Genomic DNA, 17,042 nt, shown 5'->3' on the forward strand with positions numbered 1-17,042 from the left:
TATAAACAAAAATACTAACACAAACTACCTATGGACTTAATATTCTACTTTTCTTCTGAATAGTCCACATTCCCTTCTATACAAAAGCAGATTTAAATCTGCCAGCTAAGCTTGGGTTACAGAAGAAATATACAACGGCAGTATTACAAATATAACTGAAGTGTACATCTTAGTATTTTACTTAAAAATTGGTCAGTACACTGGTATTTGAAAAATAAATGAAAAATATATTTGTGGGATTTAATCCAACCAATACTCTACAACATCCAACATGCTTTGTAAAGTTAAAATACCCACCCAGCTGCATTTTCCTTCTATTAGGACTGTAACAATCTATTTAGTGGATGCAGAAGCCAATCCTACCTTATACACGTAGTCATAGACCAAGCCTTTCTCTTCAAAGGGACACTCCCATGTTCCCAAGTTCTCTGGTACAGGATTTGTTTCAGATTTCCCAGAGAGAGTTTCCCTCAAGAAATTATCAAAAATTGTCCTGCTGTCACCATCACAAGTTCCACCAATGGACCAGATTGTGGCAAAAGCAAAACAACCCTGCAAAGGCAAAAAAACTAGTAACTGTCTCATAAATTGACACATTACATGAACCTTGTACAGTCTGATTAACAAACATAATTCTAAAAAATATTGTTAAGCAGAGAGATGTTAGCAATTGCCCTTGAATACCCCTTGCCTAAAGAGATTTAGAAATCTGACTGTAGACAGAGCACACATACAATCTTACTCAAGGACAGAAAGAGAGAGAACAAAAAATAAAGGCCACTGACTACAGCAGTATGTCACATGACAAAGCATGAGTAGAGTTCTAATGACAAAACAGGACCTAGGAATTTTCTAATTTAATTTTAAATAACTACTTTCACATTCTATTTTCTTCAGTTTTTCATAAGAATAATCATATAAGGTCAGACAGAGGATCCAACTAATATAACTCTCTAATATAACAGAAAACCCTCTCACATAGAAATTTGGCTCAAACAAACAAAGCAATCAGTGTTGTATGAATATTTATTTCCTTTAAGAGAAAGAAGACCCTTTGCTTTAACTAACTTCTTGGTTACTTAGAAAGCACATTTAATGAAACCACTATCCCATTTAATTGGAAAAAGAGTAATTTTTTTAATCATATTTGTCACTTGTAAAACTTCCATCTCATCTGAGTATGGGGGGAGAGTGCAAGGAGGTAGTAAAATTGTTTCACGTGTCTCTTATTCACAAATTAGAGTTATTTGGATTAGTAAAACTGTTTTGAAAACCTGCATATAGAGAAAGAAATATACATTTTGCTCCATGTTAAAAAACCAACCATAATCCAGGCACGGATGCTTTTGTTTGTAGGATCTTCTTGCACAGCTGGACAAATCAACATTTCAAAAATCCGTGTGAGAGCTACTACAACATTGATATCACTTGTAGGCACCAGTTCCTAAGAGATTCAAAAGGTTGGATGTCACATGTTAGGTGTTCACTTAATATATTTTTGGAGATAAAATGCTGAAATGTTTAGATCACTAGCTAATCCTGAACACATACTAGAAGGCAAGGTTTACACTGACTTTTACTCAAAAGATCATTTGCCCTCCTCAATCATTGCAATGCCAAGACCTTTAGCTTGTTAACTATGTTCATGGCTACCATGTGAACACTACAATTAAACATCCTAAACCAAAAAAAAACCCCACAGAAGTAACTACAGCAAAATGTGAGCAAAATTCTAAGCGCTGTTACACTGAGCTTGCAAGGAAATACACATTTCCCCTAAAACTTAAAAAAGTACTTCCTTAAGCAACATGACATCTTTAAAGAAAAAAAAAATACAAAATTCTCTTTGGAAAACATTTTAATTAGTATTTTAAAAACTTACTTTACTTTTGAAAATAAGAAGATGAAAATTATGATCAAGTTTCAAGCCTTAGCTGATATTTTCATTTTAACTCTTCAAACTGGTCCCAAGAGCCCCATATTCATTCTAACTGTGCATGTCATGAGAGAACAGTCACCTCCTACCAAGGGTAACAGAATGGAAATGGCCACTAACTACAGCAGGAAAAAATGAAGAAAAATACCTTGCACTGTTTCTGACGGACTCTTAATGCTGGTGGCACCAACCAATCAAAAAGTGCCTGCAGAAGATCTTGATGTTCCTCTGAGTTCAGTGGTTCAGGCAGTTTACTCAGCCAAGAGGTAACAAGTGGCCTCCAGCCCAGCTGAGAAGGTTCCAAATAAATCATACCACAACGACTGACTGTGGCAGGCTGAGGAAAAATGGTAAACTAATTTTATTGTGCATTTAATAGACTGCATTTTCTTTTATATTTTCATTAAATAGAAAACTTACTGATGCCTGGGAAAGATCCATCGTTTCAAAAATAAGAGTCATCTGAGGGGACATCTGGATGACTTCCCCACTCATCAAACAAAGCTTGAAAGATAAAAAGTAACATGCAAGATTAGAAAAAAAATAGCATTAAATTACACTTCCTATCACAAGGGAGTTCTATATGAAAATTCACAAAACCAAGTAAAAGCAAAGGAAAGATCAACCACATAAAATGTTTAACCACTTGTATCAATAGATTCTTATTAAGTTATAACTCAATTCTTCTCTTAAACCATAGTACTCCATAGTAACCTACCAGTAGGTTCATTACAATCAATCTTGTATATGACAGGATAAAGAAAAGATAGGAAGAAGAAAGGATAAAAGATAGCAGCAGCTATTGTTGCTAATACTGAAGCATTCTAGCTGGAGACACACCACCCTTTCATACAAAAGAGTCCAGTTTGAGTATTTTGACACATTATCATCCAGAAATTAAAGGTCAAATGTTGTCTCTAATTTTTATATTTGCTTTGAGATTCCTAGGGTTCATTTAATAAAGTGGTGTTAGAATTTTGACTTCAGAAGCCATTATTTTGAAAATGCAACCCTTTGTGTCTTAGGATTATCTTGAAATACAAGTATCTAAAAATCTAAATCTAAGTTTGTGCAGTCTTAGAAATATAGAAATATATACAAGAAATATAATTACTTATAACCTCTGATATTTAAATTTCAATTATTTATGTTAGAAAATTATTTATGGCATTAAGGAAATACGACATAATTCATGTCTTTCAGCAATGAGTTGATATTGTGATTATGACCTCAATATAAACAAACAAAAGCAATAAAAACCCCAGACAAAAAACACTAAAAAAAAAGTTCATGTCTTGCCACCAACATCATTTTGCACTTGCTCTTTTCAAAAGTCAGGCACTGCAGTTTGTATTTGTGGTTTGATGCATAGAATATTTTCAAAATGTCACATAATTTTATTCAGGAGTTTTTTTCACTGACTGGTACCTTTTTGTTGTCATCCAGAACAGTGTTCATGCTCTCTATCCACAGAGTATCGATGGGGCCATCGAAGATGACCCATTTGCGCTCGGGGGTCTCGGACAAGGCGAATTCCCTGAAGGTTGTAGCGACAACCCCGTCTGTCCACTGACAGGTGGGGACATGGCAATGGGGAGTGAGACAAAGAACACAGAGTTCAAACTGAGCTGCCAGCCACAGAAACCCTTCTCTTTGTTTTCCATTGTCCCTCCCTGTTCTCCTCTTGTGCTGCAGAGAGCAGCACGTAACTTTGGAGTATCACCGAGGGACTTACAACAGCAAATTTTAAAAAAACCAAACATTTTTACTTGAAAAAATACTGTAACAAAAAAGACCAGCAATTCAATTTACTAAAACTTAGGAATGCTTCTGCCCTGTCTTGCATCTGTTTCTCTACAGAGTCACCCTAACTTTCACTATTTCACATTTACTATTCCATATCATTCCTTCTCCAAACCTAAGTTTCACACTTGGGAACCCATGAGTTCATAGATTTTTCTAGAAAGCTTTTTCATTACTTTGATTATACTAGTTAAGAACAGATAGAAAAATTAATACAATTACATTTTATATGATTTCAAAGCATGGATGCACCTATAAGAGGACAATGACCTTCAAAATGGTATTGTTTTCTTTTTCATATTCAAACCTATTTAACTGCATAAACATATGGTACTGTGGTTTTTTTAATCCTAATTAAAAACAGGCCACAAAAGTATTAGTTAAAATAAAATTTACAATTGTGCTCTCATCTGTGTTTAAAATCATAAAATTATGAACTCAGGAGTTTACTATCCATAATAACAGAAACATAATACACAGGAAACATTATTTTTTACACATACATTACCTCATGGGATACCAGATCAAACTGCCCAAAAAGTTGGCCCATAGTGATTGATTTTGGATTCACAGTTCTATAAATAACTTTTTCTTCTTCACCATAACCACGCTTTTTCATAAGAGACAGTGTATCTGCCAATACATGTAGAACTTTGGTCTTCCCAGAAAATGGCTCCCCCACCAGCATGAAGCTGTTGGATATGAAAAAAAAAAAATCTGCTATTAATAAATTTATCTTGAAATTTAGACTTTTACACATCACATGATGGCCAATGGTATCAAGCATATGCTTAAAGTTAATTTTCACCTAATTTTCAAAAAGTAAGGCAAGCAAATTTTCTTTGAATATAAAAAAATTCCTTTCCACAAACCCACTTTATTAGCATATGCAAATCTTATTGTACAATCTTACAGAGAAGATTAATTAATGAGCTGAATATTAACCATCATATGGCTAATGTCATATTGTATGTATTTCCTCCACACAGCTGCTATTCTGTAATGAAAGCTAGGAATAAAATGGCACAGATCTGACAACTAATATTTTAATACAAATAAGCTTTTACAGTTCTAACTTTTCACTATACTGATATCAGCACCTCAAATCATTATACATGTGCAAGTGCTTCTGATATCAGGGAGAGTACAATTCCTCAGATATAATCCACAAGAATTTTGGGACATGCAAAAGCAGTATCAGTATTCAGCTGTTCCAAAGCTGTTGACCAGAACAAAGAGGAATATTATGCCATCCTCAAAACCTTCTATAACTTCATATAAATGCTACAGTATAAGTCAGAATTGCAATGGACAGCACAGTGATGAGAACCTTACCCATGTCTAACAATCATCATTTCATATGTCTGTATCATCTTCTGCATAAAAGTTTGTACAGGTTGGACATTATGTCGAGCACAACATTCATTGCCACATTCCAGAAAATCCTAAAATCAAAACAAATCATAATCTTATTCTTGCCACAATTTAAATTAGTGTCCTGCACAATAATAGAAGAGTTTATGCTCATCAGAAAGGGTTTCAAATTAATTAATAACTGAAATAGCATTATCTAGAATATAGCAAACTTCCTGGAGGAAAAAATTCCCACTTCTGTACTTCATGTGCTAGAACAGAATTTAACTACAATTTTTATCTAGATGAGAAGGCATATCAGGAAAACAGAAGTGTTCTTTAAAACCATACACTCTTTTCAAGGTCATAGTGTTTACTGAAAGCTTAAAAGTCGGTTTTGTTTTTCCAACATACTCATCCTTTCCAATCGTTCTCCTACAGAGATTGCTTTAAGTGATGCTAAAAATAAAATACGAGCACAAACCTTCATCTCACTTAATTATGTCCAAAAATTAGGAAAGAAATCAGAAAACCTAAAACTTGGTTAATGTACAGATTGATTTCCAGTCTGTAATGCACAACCCTTCTGCATATAAGGGAACTCAGATGTGGATTATATTCAGCAGATAAAAGAATGTCCTTTCCTACAAAGTTTTATTGCAAACATTCAGCAGTTTTGCTCATCTTGATATACCTCCCTGTATTTATTGCACCTGATGAAAAAGCAAATCGCCACAAAACAACCAACAAGGATTATGACCAAGAAAAAATTAGAAGAGTACTTACATTGTAGTCCGCCTCAGGAAGCTTGATTCCAGGAAATAAATCACTGGTTATACCCATGAACAGAGGTATATCATGTGACAAAAATTTGGGCTCATTCACATCTTTAATTGATCTAAGAAGCTAGAAGAAACAAATATGCATAATATGCATTTTACTGTTCTTATTAAGAGGCAGATAATATGGTGTTCAGCTATTAAAATAACCTAGTATGTAACAAAGATGAATTCATTAAATGGGGCCTTTGATAAGAAGTTAAGCCCAACCATGCAATCATCATCATAGCCCCAGAAAATGCAGCATGTATTTTATTATCTTCATTTCACAAACTACAGAACAGTGATGTGAGAATATGTGCTGGACCTGCCTTCAGAACTCAGAACTCCAGGTATCTATGAAGCTCCTTGAACAAATATTCCCTCAGGAACTCACCAATATATCTTCATCTTCTGTAGGAAATTTTAACTTTAGATTCCCTGCAGCCACCAGCACAGCTTTGACTGCCCGCATGCCATAGTCATAGTGATACTGAGAGGAAAGCTGTTCTGAACAAAGCCTGTAGGTCATGACTATCTTCACTGACAGTGACTTAGCATTCAAAAATCCATATGAATAGAGGGAAATTTCTGCTATCAGAGCGTAGTTTGGAACCATCATGGCTACTGTTCGGAAAAGAACCTGAAATACATATGCAAAAAAGTATCTTCATATAACTAATTAATTTAGGAATGGAAAGCAATTCAGAACTGTTACAGTATACATCCCACCATAAAACAGAATTATCAATATTTGCACCTTATGACTCCCTAGGAAGTTAACCTAAGTGAGCTACCACAAATACCCATCTTAATGTACAATGAATGCAGTGCAGAAGAGGCACTGTCCCCCACAGCTCTATTCCCTCAGCACTGTCTCAAGAATGCAAGAATGCAATCTGCCTCTTGCACAGATACATCCAGCAGTAAGGAAGGAAAGCATGGTCCCACAGCAGGTGAGAGAATGCACTTTGTTTCTTTAAGCTATCTGCAGTTAGTGTGCTCCTCATGCTGCACTGTCTCTGCTTTCACTTAGACAAGTCTCATTAAAACAACTCATCTGGTCAAAACAATCATTGCAAAGGTCATAGATGCATTATTTTACCTTCAGATTATCTGGAAGTTCAGAACGTCCTGCATAACCTGGATTCATAGTAATTGCTATAAAGCAGTTGGGATTAAGCTTTAGCTCAGTTCCTTCAAAATTAAATGTTTCTAGCTTTATCTGTATGGCTCTTTGGATGCAAAGGATCTGCTGTGCCACTACAGACAGCACTTCCAGTTCAATACGATTGAATTCATCAAAACATGCCCAGGCACCAGATGAAGCCAAACCCTTGAAAAACTGAAAATGAAGAAAGAAACCAATAACATTGCTAACAGAGCCTTAGAGGATTCAAAGGAAACTAAGACTATAATGTTGGAAGATTAATTAGATTTAAAAAATACAATTACAATAATGCTTAAACCTGTTTAGTTCATAGATCAGTGATCTACTGAAGAATAAAGTTTTTGATTCTAAAGCAAGCTACTTCAGAAGAACCCAATCCCATGAACTCTTGTTTTTTTCATGATTTAATTAGCAACTTAGTAGGCTTTCATAAAGCACAGAAAATGAAACATGTAGAGAATAGCATATGGCATCCAAGGGTAGCAGACTACAGATGCCACATTTATTTGTGTCTGCAAAATAGGGACCCTAAAATTTCCATGCTAAAAATAAAATACAACATATATTTATTTTTTATTTACCTTTCCCATTGCCAGGTAATCAAGGCCATCAGAGCAGTTAAAGACAACACACTGAACAGCAAGAGCTTTAGCCAAATCTTTGGTGGTCTCTGTTTTACCTGTTCCTGCTGGACCCTCTGGGGCACCACCGAGGTTTAAATAAAAGGCTCCAATCTAAAGCACAGAAATAGTTTATGGAAATTATTTGTACTGCATTCATACAAAATTCTTCTTAATGAAAATGATGAAATTAAATTGCACTTGATAGTTTTGTACACTTATTTTATCTAACATAAAAATTATGGTTTCGCTAACTAAAAAAAAATTTGAAATGTACTTGCAGCTGGGGAAAATATGTAAGAGAATTTAATTTTGACTGTAACAGAGGGCTTAGTTTTATTATCATCATGACCATGGTTGGTTACTCACACTTTATTATACCTAGTCTTTCAGTTCTGTTTAGATACACCTTTCAAGTTAGATTTGTTGCAGTTACTTGTTGCTACTCTTTTCTCTCTCTGTCCTTTAATATACTTTTTTCCTCTTTTCTTCCCACACCATCCCCCCTTTGATGTATGTGCCTTCCATTGACCATTCCATACTCTCTCCTATATTCTACTGAAGTAGGAGAAAATCTGACAGAAAACAAAAAGTTACAGACTTCAAACAAACAGTCCAATCTACAGTTACAGGACCACATCTGACAAGTTCTGGGAATACTTTATTAAGACCTTGGTGGGCAAAGGACAAGACTTCTACTTGCCAGAATGCCAGGCTTCCACCTGCTGTGCTCTGATTCAAGGTTTGTGAGCTTAAAACCAAAACAGACTACCAGCTGCATCACCCTCTCACATCAATGTACCTTGATGTTTTGACTGAGATACCAAACATCAGCTACAGCCACACTATGAGTGCCTAGAAAAACATGAAATCATACTCCAGCAAAGAGACTGCAGTAACTGATAATGAGAAAAACTGTATCTGAGATGACTTGGGTAACTTCCAGTTGTCAGGTTTGCTGAGGATAAACCAGTACAATAATAAACACCTCTGCCAAGAGCAGGGACACTAAAACATTGACAAACTTGTACTAATCTTAGGAACAGTGTGATCAAAAGCCAATCCCTCTCCACTTAATTTAGCAGCCACAGAACATCAGAAAAGCAGTTTGCATTCTCATAATCTATACAGTAATCAAATATCGTCTTTCCTGTGTAATTTAAAAAATACACCCACAACAGAAGAACACACAAATATTTCAGTCAGGTTGGTGGGCTGCCCAGATTTGTTGTTATGAGGGATTTTCATGTCAACATTCTGTGAAAAAAACATCATTCTAGCAGAAATAGCAGATAAACCCTAAAGGATAAGTCTGAAAGTCCTAAAAGGATGCCTGCACTGAACAGTGTAAGCTATAGTATAGCACAGTAAATGCAATTTGCAGTACCCCAGGAGGAAGCTCATACCAGGGTGCGGTAACACCTGTCTGTGAGAGGAGTGATCACCAGGCGTGGGGAGTTCCCGAGGTATTCGTAGGCATATTTCACATTGCAGTTAATGATGCACACACGGACGTTCTCGTTCTGCCAATAATAGCGCAGCTGTGCAAGCCACTGAAAGTCTGTTTCACTCTGCACACCTGACAAACAAAGAGTTGACAGCAATCGTAAAAGATGTTGTAGGTAGCTGGATTTTCTATTGGGGTTAAATTTAAAACAGCTTTGAAATTATTAATGTTGATGTTTGTAGCCAAATACGCATAAACCCATCTTAGTGCTGTACTGTTTATGCAGTAAAATTTGATGGGTTAATGATTTTTCATTAACTAGGTGTTAAGAAAAATGTCTTAAAATATAATTACCGCTTCCAATCATTTCCTTTATGACATCTCTAGCATGAACATCAATAGTAACCAAGGCACCCAGTGTAGTCCTGGTTTGCTTTGAGAGTTTTCCTCTTACCAGCTCTACAATATCATTAAGTTGAAGCTGAAGTGTATCATAATAACCCTTTAAGCCCTAGGAGACAAAAGGTAATTTTGAAACTGGTTATATCACAATTTCAAGTGTTCCAGACTACTTCATGTTGACCAGATATCTTAACAGAGGTCTTTTATATTGTCATGGCTTTGCATCAACTTCTCTCTTATCCACAGTTATGCATTTACGTTGCAAAGCTACATTTTAAACTATGATTGCTCTAAGTAAGAATATTCAAGTACTTGAATGAAAGGTATAAATCACTGTAAATAAGTTCATATATGTCAAACACATACTCATCATTTTTCAAATTTTATTTTAATAGTAAAAAACTGTTTGATTAAGCAAAATACAACAGCTGAAATGAAACACTGAGAAAACTTTAAAAAAAAATTATGCATTATACAGTACCTTGGGTCCATTGTGAAGAACTTCATGTACCTCACTTGTCCAGTACATTTGAGACACGCACAACACTACTTGGCCAGGCCACTCCAGAACCCAGCGCTTTCTCTCGGTCTCTAGATATGCCTGAAAGAGTTAAATACATCATACAAACATAGTGTCTGGGAATATATATCACAGCGTAATATGGAAGCTTATAATGTAATCCTATTAATATTCCTTGCTGAATAATACTATTTTCCTATTTGCAGTATCTAAATGAAGCTTTAAATGCTCTTTTCCATATAGGTTTAAAATTTTTTACCCAATAATTTCAAATATCCTTAGAATTATCTTTCCATTTTCCAAATATTCAGAAACTTTTAACTTCAGACAAAGAAACATTTTCTCTCTAATGACTTTCTTTCAGGAAGAAGCAAGCATATTGCAAGTGTTCTAATTCATTAGAAACCTAAACTACTACATGATCCTGTAAAATAGTACAGCTGTGAAACTTTTCGAATATCCAGTGTTATAGGAAAACTACTTATGCCTTATTCAAACTAAACTCTAATGCGTATCACTGGCCTATAAATACAAGTCATGTTAACTTGGTCCTGGCCACACAACTTCATCAACTCCTCTGCTGAGGAAGAATTTTAGAAAGCAGAGAGAGAGCCATAAAACTAAGATAGGTGCTACAGTTCTTAAATTATCTCAAACCCCATACCATTCTTGATCTGGCAATTACATCGCGTACAGTCTTCAGCATAATATCTTCTACTTGAATTAACCATTTCTCCACTGCACCTCGAGCTTCAGAAGTAGAAATGTTTGAAATCAGTTGCACACGTTCGCCTTCAGAACTACACATTCCTTTAATATCCAAATTGCGAAGGAAGTCCAGCTTAGCAATGCCTTCAAAACACTTCTTCAAGTGAGGCTGAACTCTAAGAGGATCCTTAGTCTCTGACAGGATCTCCAACATTTCATCATTAGACAAGAAAAAGAAGCTAAAAAAATAAGAAAAAAAGATACAACTACATTATCAAGCTGTTTTTAAGATTGATCTTATTCACAACAAAAAAAACTCCATTCAGAATCTGTGGGTTTTAAATAACCAAAGCTCATCATACCGGGGAAAGAAGAGACGCTTTTTTTCAAGGTAAGCATTAAGCCCTTTCATGATTTTGTCAAGAAGCTCATTACAGGTCTGAAGCTTCTCTGCTAATCCTGGCAAAGAAGTAGCAACAAGAACCTATAACAACAAACATGTGCAAATTGTCAGCTATAAATGAAGTATTTCGAACAGTATAAATTAATCAAGTAAGGAACAACACAACTTTGTTTCTAGAAAGCCTAGGGAGCTGAAATCATAGTTCACGGTATATATTCTGAAAACTAAGCATCCACCACCCCCCAGAAAATGGTAAGAGAAGCTACTGTTTCCTGTTAGTAATGGATATTTCCCTTACCTTGGGATCTTCAGCACAAAACTGCATAATCTCTCTCCACAGTCTATCCACAGTCTGAAACTGCCGCCCTTCTTCTGGCATCTGTTGCATAATATCCTCAGAAGAAAAGATGGGTTCCAAATACAGCCACTGTGCCTGCACTTTCAGCCACTCATCAATATTCTCCTGAATTTGAATCAAGCGGCTTTCCCATTCCTTAATAAATGTTTAAAAAACGTTAACTTGACATTTCCAAGCAGATAATGTTAAAGACAACAAATTCAGGAAAGGTAGACATTGTGGTATTCCAGCTTCCAGAGAGAAAAAAAAAGTTTACCAATAAAAAAAGTGAAAGAAAAATATTTACAAGGGTCTCAGTTCTTCCACATATACAGATGGCCAAAGAACCTCAGAAGTTGTTACTTACTCGGAAATTAATTTTCCAAAACGCATTTATCACTTCAGTGCTATGAACTTTCAACAACTTAATTATTAAGCAATAGCCAGGAGGCTACCAATGACAAATGGTGTTTCATCTCCCCACAGCAAGGGCTCTTGTAGCTGAATGGCAGAGGGACACAATACCAGAAAAGTCACCTCAGCTCATAGGAGAGATCCAGTAAGTCCAGCATCCCTCTCCTAAGGACAATAGCAGATACCACTGGAGCAGCTGCCTGTAAATTATAAGTATGCTCACTAAGCCTGCTTGAGCCTGAACATTACCTACATAATAATGAACAACAATAAACTAGGGAGGGTAACTGCAAAGCAATTCCACCAGCTTCTCTCCTGTCAGTAGCCATGGTGTTAGCAACACAAGGACTACTCTAGCCCTGAAATTCAAAAGCAGGTGGTAAAGCGCTGCCATCATTGCTCTGAGGTCTGATTAAAAAACATTCTCCCAGCTGTCAAGAAGTTTCTTTGCCTTGAGGAATATATTGTAGTTCAAAATTTCAGTCCAAAACCTAATAAAATAATAAATAAATAAATAAATGTTCTTATTAGCAATAATAGAAACATTATTTCTGCTTATTAAGAAGAAAGGTTAATGGAAATCATGATTTTGCAAAATATGAGAAAGAAAGAAACATGTTCTCTTGGTTGCACTTGAATCTGAATGGAAGAGAGAATTCCAGAACAGAAATAAAATATGACTCATACAAACTCAAAAGATTCTTGCTGAAAAAAATCAATGAAAGCATTTCATTCACAACTCAAATAAAGTTGTAACACAATCGGTATACTATTGCACTACAGTCATCCTACAATTAAAATGGTTGAAAAAGTACTCATTGTACCCTTATTTCCTTGTCAAATGGTTTAATGAAAGGTGATCCTCTCATTGTCTGAGTTTTCATAATCTGATCATCAAGAAGAGCCTGAATATCATCCACTGAAGACAGAATATGAATACCAGTCTCACGATACAAATTTGTGTTGAAGGAAATTGAATCCCAGGTTTCCATCATGGTATGCATTGCTTTCTCCAAAGAAAATTCCTATTTAAAAAGAAAATAGCTTGGTCTAGTCACTGAATTGGTTTTTTGGAACTCTCCAATTCAATATATAAGCTTATCTAGCTGAATAAGCACAAATTAATTACTTGTTATTATTTTTCCTCAGTATATGCTTTTCTTGCACACAGAAAGCAGCACACTTGGGAAATAATGGTGATGTCACATGAGATACAAATGCCAACACTCATCACTAACGTATAATGGGCCAAAGTCTCACCAAATCTCTTCTGTTGCATAATGGCAAAGACTAATGCTAATAAGTCATAAAAGTATTCACTAAAAGACCTGATGTCATATTTGTGACTATCAAATCTCTGTGCTTACCTTGCTTGCACCTACACTTATTGTGGTAAACTGTTCCAAGTAAGCAGATAGATTCTGCTTTAAAACTTTTCTCAGGGTAGTTCCAGCATCTGGTGTTACATCATATCCTACTATATCTGACATCTGCTGCCAGTGACGTTCTCTCATGCCAGGGTTACAAAAGACAGCTACAGTGGGAATATTCTCCTAATTCAGAAAAAAACATTTATAAGGTAAATATTGTCATACACACTATTTCTTAATTTTTTAATAATCTTTCAGGTGTATTTAAAATTTTGCTACAGTAGCCAAAGACATTAAAATCTTTTCCAAGAAGTGCAGATGGCTCCATTCAGGTATTCATTTTTAAATAATTATATCAACTACTGAAAAATAAATATAAAACAACTATTAAGCATAGTTTTTCAGTGATGCGAAATTTTGCTTCTGTTAACATAAGAGTCCCTTTTCAAAATTCCCAGATACATCCTTAAATGTTTTTCTGCAATCAAAAATTACTTTTCTCCTGTATGTGTTCACTCATTACAATTCCAGAAACTGTAAAAAAAAGAAATTAATCCCATTTTACTAAAATGAATGGGACAGTACAATCTGGAAATGGGGATTCAGAACAGTCTCATTCTCAATCTCTTACACTGCACCACCTACTTGTACTGAGCCCTGAATTTAGCATTTGTTCCTGAGCATCAGCTATTAATATCCCTCACATTTTCATACCTTAAATTCTTTAATCTGTTCCAGAACTGAAGAACACATTGTAAGAGTTGGATTACCCCTTACACCTTTGTGTCGCACTGTCTTTTTCTTGTCCAGGTCTTTCTTTTGCTTTTGTTGGAAGAGTCTTAACATTTTGTACATCTCTCTATAAAATTCATCAATCTCAACCTCCATGATTTCTCCATTTAGTTCCAAAAAGGTCCCATCCATCCATCTGAAAAAAAAATAAAGTTACAAAACAGACCACAAATACATTTGCAACACATGAATAGCTATTTAAATCAAAGCAAAGCTCTTCTTCCATAATGTTATTCTTTGCAAAATTCTTATGCCCAACTAAAAGTGGCTCAACCACATTCTTCTGTGTATTTATGTAATTCTCTTAAGTCACTCACATACTGAAACTGAGTAACTTAAACTCTAGATGGAGATCAACATATGACACTTAAAAATACACTAGGTATTATATTTTCAAACCCCCCACACTTTCAGCCACAGCACATTATAACTTCTGAAGAATGCATAAAATGATAAATAATCTCCCTTAATTGATACACAGAATACAGTTTTTGTGGTAGGATCTAACTAACCACCAGACAGCAACGCAATCATTTGAACCCACCATTTTGGACAGTTGCTAGGTTAAAACCAGTTTTGATTACATACAGATGATGAGCTATCTAGTTGAACTTCTTCCTTTTCTGGAACAAAAAACTACTCATAACACAATTTTTCTTTTCAATACATTTCTTTCACAGAGCTTGTCTTATTACAGGCTACACCAGCATGACCAATACAATCAGAACCCAGTCTGAGATATGCTCCTCTGCTCCCAGGCACATGGTGTGATTCTTGGGGCTGTCCTGTGCAACACCGGGACGTGGACTTCATGATCTCTGTGGGTTCCTTCCAGCTTAGGAAGTCTGATGATTCTATGATTCCATGATTATATTTTAAAAATAAAAACAAACTTATATTTTTTCTAGCTGAATTAAAAATAGCAAGCCTGGTATGTATGTTATACTACCCTTTTACTTTGCTTGCTAATAACACATGTTAACAAGAAAACAAATCCATGTTCTACATCTGACATGAACAAGACCAAGATAAGCATTTTTCTCACTCTTCCTCTTACAGCATTTAGAGCTGAATTACCTTCTTTCTGTTCGCTGCCATTTCAGTATAAGATTAAAGAGCTTCTGGTATGGTTCTATCTCAGTTTTTAAGTTGTTGAGGAGTGGGAATTCACTTGGTTTCCATCCGAGCAGAGTCTCTTCTTTATTAAGAGCAGCTACTGTTTCATCAGTGTCCTGAATTGTTTTCTGTAATGTCCTCAGGTCAGTCACATACTGCAATCAAATAATAGCACGTCTTGAGAAATAACCAAATTGTGCTCTGACCAGCTATCAAAATAAGATATCAAAACATAACCTTTCACATTAAAATTTTAGAAAACAAGATTTAAAAACTTGTCTGCTCATTGATGAGTACATACACTGTGAAGAACCCAGATGAACATTATGAAAAATAGAATTGGACCTCATTACTGAATTTGAGTATTTTCAAAATGTTTGTGCTTTAAAACTCACTGTTCCAGAAGGCAGGCACACACTTTTTTACATACATGGCATATCATATTGGTAACTGGGATCTATTAGCTCAGGATTTATGTTTTGTGCTTTGAAGTGTTTTGTTTTTTAAAAAACAGAATTTCTTACTATGCAATATCTTCCAATTAAAGTACCAGACCTGCTCTGAAAATTAAAAAATACTGCTAGAAATGCACAAGGTTTTGGAGCCAGTGGTCTGCTCTTCACTAGCATAACAATGAAGTTTTGAAGTTTGTAGGAAAAAAATATCAAACCTGTGCTTGTTTTGCATTAATTGATTTGTGGTGAAGAGGGAAAATGAATGAGTGATTTTCGTGGATGCACATACTCTTTCTGAACTGCTGTTATTCTTATCTGTTAGTTAATTCAAGCAAAATTTTATAGCAAACTTCCCTTTAAATAAAATGCTAATTACCAATGAAAAAAAAAATGGGAGGGGGACTGAGCTTGTTCACTGCCACAAGAAGATAATAAATGTTTTAATTCACATTTGTTAAACTAATTACTTTTAATTACAATTTTTTTCTAAAAAATTGAATGTCTGTGTGTTAAACACATAAAACATTTATACCAATTTTATACTATTGATCAAACCTGTTGCATGCAATCCAGTTCTGAGTATTCTTCTAATTCTGACACAGAATTATAAAGCCTCCCTACTTCGACCTGCAGGTTATCACATTTCTGTTGCACTTCTTGTTCTCCTTTTGCTTTAGCCTGTTCGATCAGCTACAAAAGAATTTATTTTTTTCATGACAAAAAAGCACAATGCAAAGGTGTCAATGATTAACAATTAACATGCGTACTACCATCTAAACATTTAGTGCAAACAGACAGAAAACTAACAATACAGATAAATTATTATTCTTGCAACAACTGATTTTCTTTTCCTATGCCCCACTTCAATGTGTGCGACTTCTATACGCTCACATGGAACCCTCATCTCAATAATCACAGAAGTTAGGATTGCCATAAAGGCCTTCTTCAGGAATCAGAAAAGAGAAAGTAAAGCATTACAGAAAAAAAATAGATATTCTCATTTTTGGGATTCAGTATTTGACAGCCAAAAAGGACACCTACAGTTGTTGAAAGCCAATGTTATCCCACACATACCTGTGGCTGTAAAAGGCAGAAATTACAGAACATAAGACCATCTTAAAGCACTGGGTCTGCTCGCTCAAGGGTTTGTTTTAAGGTACCAAACAAAAACAATCACAAAAGAGATCTCCTAAGACAAGGACAAGTACACCCACTGCCATGCAAAATTTGTGAAGCACATAAACAGAACTTCACCAAAGGAGGAACCAATATTTTCCTTTTGCATTAGAATACAAACAGACTCATATCTGAGAGTATAGAATGCAAATATACAGATTCATGAAAACTTTGATTGAAATGATGATGTGAAACTTTTCT

At 35.2% G+C, this 17,042-nt stretch overlaps 1 protein-coding gene across 1 annotated transcript in view; it reads right to left on the reverse strand.

Moving 5' to 3' along the window:
* Positions 1 to 17,042, reverse strand: part of DNAH12 (dynein axonemal heavy chain 12) — a 58,335-nt gene that overhangs the window by 29,901 nt on the left and 11,392 nt on the right. The window contains exons 15-36 of the mRNA XM_015641060.3: positions 16,221 to 16,355; positions 15,172 to 15,365; positions 14,017 to 14,230; positions 13,300 to 13,485; positions 12,757 to 12,957; positions 11,480 to 11,674; positions 11,141 to 11,262; positions 10,735 to 11,017; positions 10,032 to 10,151; positions 9,503 to 9,659; positions 9,108 to 9,280; positions 7,663 to 7,815; positions 7,016 to 7,255; positions 6,308 to 6,553; positions 5,879 to 5,998; positions 5,075 to 5,184; positions 4,248 to 4,431; positions 3,365 to 3,505; positions 2,357 to 2,440; positions 2,085 to 2,273; positions 1,325 to 1,444; positions 364 to 552 (exon numbers count right to left, since the gene is read on the reverse strand). Coding sequence (XP_015496546.1) covers positions 364 to 552; positions 1,325 to 1,444; positions 2,085 to 2,273; positions 2,357 to 2,440; positions 3,365 to 3,505; positions 4,248 to 4,431; positions 5,075 to 5,184; positions 5,879 to 5,998; positions 6,308 to 6,553; positions 7,016 to 7,255; positions 7,663 to 7,815; positions 9,108 to 9,280; positions 9,503 to 9,659; positions 10,032 to 10,151; positions 10,735 to 11,017; positions 11,141 to 11,262; positions 11,480 to 11,674; positions 12,757 to 12,957; positions 13,300 to 13,485; positions 14,017 to 14,230; positions 15,172 to 15,365; positions 16,221 to 16,355 — 3,756 coding nt within the window. The remainder of the gene's footprint in view (positions 1 to 363; positions 553 to 1,324; positions 1,445 to 2,084; positions 2,274 to 2,356; positions 2,441 to 3,364; positions 3,506 to 4,247; positions 4,432 to 5,074; positions 5,185 to 5,878; positions 5,999 to 6,307; positions 6,554 to 7,015; positions 7,256 to 7,662; positions 7,816 to 9,107; positions 9,281 to 9,502; positions 9,660 to 10,031; positions 10,152 to 10,734; positions 11,018 to 11,140; positions 11,263 to 11,479; positions 11,675 to 12,756; positions 12,958 to 13,299; positions 13,486 to 14,016; positions 14,231 to 15,171; positions 15,366 to 16,220; positions 16,356 to 17,042) is intronic.

This window comes from Parus major, chromosome 12 (genome assembly GCF_001522545.3).
Source record: "Parus major isolate Abel chromosome 12, Parus_major1.1, whole genome shotgun sequence".
Taxonomy (NCBI): Eukaryota; Metazoa; Chordata; class Aves; order Passeriformes; family Paridae; genus Parus; species Parus major.